Below are 4,943 nucleotides of genomic sequence, written 5' to 3'. Positions count from 1 at the left end.
CTCTCTCTCTCTCTCTCTCTTTTGTGCACAAGCTGGATTATTGAGACTCTTCGTCAAGTGATTTTAAAAAATCGTTCGCATTTTTTTTTTGTTTCCGAGACTCTTCAATTTTAATTTGTGATTTTTTTTTTTTTTCTTAATTGACGATAATTCGCTTTCTTCTTCTTCTTCTTCTTCTTCTTCTTCTTTTTTTCTTTTGCTTTTTTAACGATCTAGGAATTTCAGAATCCGTCTAGTAACTTTTTCCTCCCACGATCTGTATAAATTACAACAATCGAATAAATTGCAAATAAATTGCGAATAAATTTCCTATATCTTATTATTATTATTATTATTATTATTATTATTATTATTATTATTATTATTATTATTATTTTAATATCTAACACCTCATTAATTTTTAAACCATTTTCATATTTTTCTTTTTTAAACCTTCTATCGGCAATAAAAACAAAAACTCAATAACTTTCTACGATTTCTTATCCCGTTGGTAAAGCGAACACCGTAACTTCTTAAAACTCAACGAGCAACTTCGCTTCGAGAAAGGTGATTTCAAAAAAAAAAAAAAAAAAGAAAGAAAAAAGAAGAAACAAAATCATCGAAATAAAAAATAAAACAAAAAAAAAATGAGAAACAAAAAGAATGGAAAAGAAAGAAAAAAATCTTGAATGGAAATACGAAAGAAACTGGTTTACCTGGTATATAAAGATTACATTTTTCGCATACGCACATGCATACACACACACACACACACACACACACACACACTTTTCTATCTCAAAATCAACGAAGCTTGAAGAAAATACATATGCATCTGTTACACCGCACAACATTTACACGCTTACATTAACTTTCTTATTGCGTACGAATAAAAAAAAAAAAAAAAAGAAAAAGAAAGAAAGAAAAAAAGAAACGAATTAAAATCCAATAAAATATAGAGTCCGAGAGAAGGGTGGTGGGTGTTGGTGAGGGTGGAGTAGGTTCGAGATAGGCCCGAAAAAATTTCTTAAACGAGTCAAAACTTCTTCGATCACATTTTTTCGAGACACACGTTAGATCGATCAATTTGTTTCTTTTTATAAAACAAAACTGCTGCAATGCAACAGCGAGAGTAAACAATTTTTAATGATCAAACTTTTAATATCACACCAACCGGTAAGTGATATTAATATCGCAAAAACAAAACAAAAAAAAAATGAAAAGAAAAAGAAAAAGAAAAAGAAGAAATGAAGAAATCAAAACACAAGAGAAATGTGACTTTCTTGTACCCACGTCGTGGAAGCTTTACGAGCTAACACTAATACGATCTTACGCAAGTCTGATACTAAATATAGTTATGGACATACATATACGGTCGTACCAAAGAGTATTATACAGTATTACTGCAGTATTAGTTCTCTAACGTTCTATCTAATAGCACGTGGCAATAGTGTCAATTCCGCACGTTTTACAAGTTTTTTAGATATTTCTTTATCAATTCTTTTTTTTTTCGAGGGGTTTACTTTTATTCTATAGGAAGGAAATAAAGAAAAAAGAAAAAAAGAAAAAGGTTTACACGCGCATAGACACATACACGCACATACATGTTATATACGTATCCTATTTATTTATATATGTTTATATGTGTTTAGAGTCTCGAACAGGAGAGGCATTTGTTACGTAGGAGATTGGAGGAAACTAAAGGCGAAAGCGAAGCTAGAGTTATCGAGCTTCAAACGGATTTAGAAACATTGAGAAGTCAGTTGGAGGAACAAAACGAACGTGCAAGAAGGGCGGAACGAGACCAGGCCACATTGGTTACGGAATTGACAGCACAGAATGCAAGATTGGCCGATCAGCTGAGGGAGGCTGCAAAACAGGAGGAACAATTGTTTTTAGAAGTTAAATTGTTACGTGAGAAGTGTGCGCACAGGAGCAATACGTTGCAGGACCATGTCAGCAGTTTGGAGATCTTACGGGATGAGGTAATATGACCTTGAACTATTCTTTTCTTTTTTTTATTTGTTTTTTATTTCAATCCTTCACTCGTGCGGAATACGTTCTACCTGATAGAATTTTGTTGTTGTTGTTCTTTCCGTTTTTTTTTTTTTTTTTTTAGTCTCTGTTGCAGTTCGATCGGAGGACAACGTGTTCTGAAATTTCAGAGTTCTTTAAATGAGTTCCGTTCTATCGTTGATTACGTAAATGATATCGTCGGTGATCGGAGATTTTTCTTCTTCTTTTTCTTCTTTTTTTCCTTTCTTTCTTTAATGGATTTATGTAAACGAGAACTTATTTTGTCAATGTAAATTGATTTATAAAGCTCAGTATTCTACTTGACTGATCTTGATAAATGATACGAATTGTAGTTCGATAAAAAAAAAAAAAGAAGAAAAGAAAATCATCAGACCTGGAAATATTCGAATGAATAATAATAATCAATAATTATTTCAATATCGATCAAATATTCTAGATTTTTAAAGATATCTAACTTTTAACTTGCATCGTTCCAACAGTTATCGAAAAAGAAAAAAAAAATATATATATATATATATATATATAATCTATTACGAGTTTGAAGTTAATAAGAAAAATATATCTCACTCAGTTAGGAAGATTTCCATTCGACTTACCTGACAATTTGTCTTATTATCCTAAACGTTAGAACGTAATGATACTAATTCCGCATGAGTAGCTCGACCTAACGCTTTGATTTAATCGTTTAATTTTAGTACGGTTAAAGAAACCTAAGATCGTTTCGATTGTCCCAACAGTTGTTATCAATTACAAAGTTTGCTTCGAAAGTTTTAATTTAATCTATTGAAAAAATGAATTGTAAACTACTGTTTCAGGTACAATTGGTCTCCGCTCAGAGGACGGAATTAGAGAGGAGGTCCTTGGAATTACGCGAGGAGAGAGCCAAGGCGGTCGCGGCCCTCGAGGAAGCTGAGGAGAGAGCCGCGGCCTTGGAACGACTTAGACACGAGGCTGAACATCGAACCAGACTAGCGGAACAAGAGAGGTAAGAAGTTCGATCAGGGTCTATCGTTATCGTGGATTACAATGATTGCTCGTTCAAATATAGATTTAATAGATCAAATTAAATCACATAGTTTAACGAATGGCTGACGAAAATCTTTAAGAAAGAAACTCTTCAATTTTTAACACCCAAATTTTTAGAGACGAGTTAGCAGCAGCGTTAGCAGCGATCGAAGTCGAGAGAAGAGGTAGATCTGGATCGATTCAAAAACCACCAAGGTCACTTCAAGTGGAGATGGAGTGCGAAGAAAGCGGAAGTTCGTTGGGTGAACAGGAAGACCTAAGATCGGAAGTTACCAGAGCGGTTAAGCGGTTGAAGGAACTTTGCGTTCATTTACGTAGGGGAGAAGATGACTCGGGTTTACAGAGCGACTGCGACGAATCCATGCTTGTCATTGCTAACAATACAGAAGCTGAGGTGAGTTAGAGCGAGACAGGGAATACCTTTTGAACGTGAGTATGTGTGTGCACGTAGATGTTATTGTTGGGTATAGGGAGCTCGGATATCCTTTGTTCTTTAGTTTCCTGTCTCGACCCTAACGTTTGAGGTATATCACGAATACTTCAGAATCGTCTTGTCAGCTTAATCCTTGTTAAAGTTTTACGTTGAAAATTTGTTAAGATTTTGAGAAAAGGAATCAGGGACGAAAGTCTTTTCCCAATTTTTTTTTTTCTTTTTGTAAATCCCTTTGTCCAAGTTAAGTGGAGTTATTTTTGTTTCGTTTTTTTTTTTTTTTTCTTCTGAACATTCATCGTCGAATTATCAAAAGTATTGTGATCTAACGAGCGTATAACTTTTAGGTGAATTATCCTGGAGCTTTGATGGAATTGGTAGAAGAAGTTTACAATTTGGCATTATCGGGTCGAGGTGCCCCAGGTGAATTAGGATTAGCTGTTGAACTGCATCGCGTACGAGAGGAATTGGATCAGACGAAGGAACAATTGAAACAAACCCAGGATGAATTGAAACGCCGTGGGGAGACTTTGTTGGATACCACGAGTAAACTCAGCGTTTGCGAGGCTGAACTGAGAGGAGTTAAGGAGGAACGTGACAGAGCTAGAAACGACATGGAACATACACAGTTAACGAAGGACGAAGTATTGGCACAGGCTTATCAAGTCAGAGATCAAGCTGTTGCTAGAAAGAACAGAGCCGAAGTCGAATTGGCCAGAACAAGGATAGACGTTCTACAAGCAAACAGTCAATTGATGGAAGCCATACAACAAAAGGTTGAACTCAGTCAACAACTCGAACAATGGCAAATAGACGTACAGGTTTTGTTGGATGAACAAGTACGTAGTAAACTGACGCCAACATCTAACCCAATCTCTACGATTAACAAGGAATCTTCGGAGGTTGTTGCACCTGCTAGAAAAAAGAGGAGTAACAGTTCGTCCAAAAAAATGTTTGGCTTGTTTTGACGAAGGAGAAATTGACTAAGTGAATAAATTTTCTTTCCACCACCCTATTCCTCAACAACCCCCTCACCTAACCCTATCCATCTATCAACCCTTACGAACATCAACGAAGGACTATTACATCATTTTACTTTTAACAGTGTACAAAAGTGGACTACTTATTGGATTTAATTGATTTTCATTGAGATTTTGGGGGTGGACAAAAGTTCTTCTTTTTTCTTTTTGTTTTTGTTTTTGTTTTTTTTTTTTTTTTCAAGACGAACGATCATCCGAACGTTTGAAAGAAGAAAAATGTTTATGAAAATTGTTTAAACAAATTCCATTGTTTCTTCTTGGAACTATTGAACATTATGGCCGAACGGCTTGAACGATCTCGAACTTTTTGTGTATATAGTTATAATCTTTCTTATTGATGACGATCAGATAGAAGAATGTAATTAGAGTAATTTGTATAGGACAAATGATTAGGAGAAGTGTTAGGCCAATTGTGTACTTAATGTTTATGT

General features: G+C 34.9%; 1 protein-coding gene across 2 annotated transcripts in view; it reads left to right on the top strand.

Moving 5' to 3' along the window:
• LOC122637311 (bicaudal D-related protein homolog) overlaps positions 1 to 4,943 on the top strand; it is a 28,748-nt gene that overhangs the window by 23,394 nt on the left and 411 nt on the right. For both annotated transcript variants that reach the window (XM_043829342.1, XM_043829341.1), the window contains exons 2-5: positions 1,632 to 1,964; positions 2,832 to 3,001; positions 3,160 to 3,436; positions 3,820 to 4,943. The exon at positions 3,820 to 4,943 is cut by the window's right edge and continues 411 nt beyond it. In XM_043829342.1, coding sequence (XP_043685277.1) covers positions 1,632 to 1,964; positions 2,832 to 3,001; positions 3,160 to 3,436; positions 3,820 to 4,440 — 1,401 coding nt within the window. In that variant the 3' untranslated portion in view covers positions 4,441 to 4,943. The remainder of the gene's footprint in view (positions 1 to 1,631; positions 1,965 to 2,831; positions 3,002 to 3,159; positions 3,437 to 3,819) is intronic.

The sequence above is a fragment of the Vespula pensylvanica genome, chromosome 25, assembly GCF_014466175.1.
Source record: "Vespula pensylvanica isolate Volc-1 chromosome 25, ASM1446617v1, whole genome shotgun sequence".
Classification (NCBI taxonomy): Eukaryota; Metazoa; Arthropoda; class Insecta; order Hymenoptera; family Vespidae; genus Vespula; species Vespula pensylvanica.
Note: the sequence above shows the minus strand (reverse complement) of the source record. Positions and strands in the feature narration are given on the sequence as shown.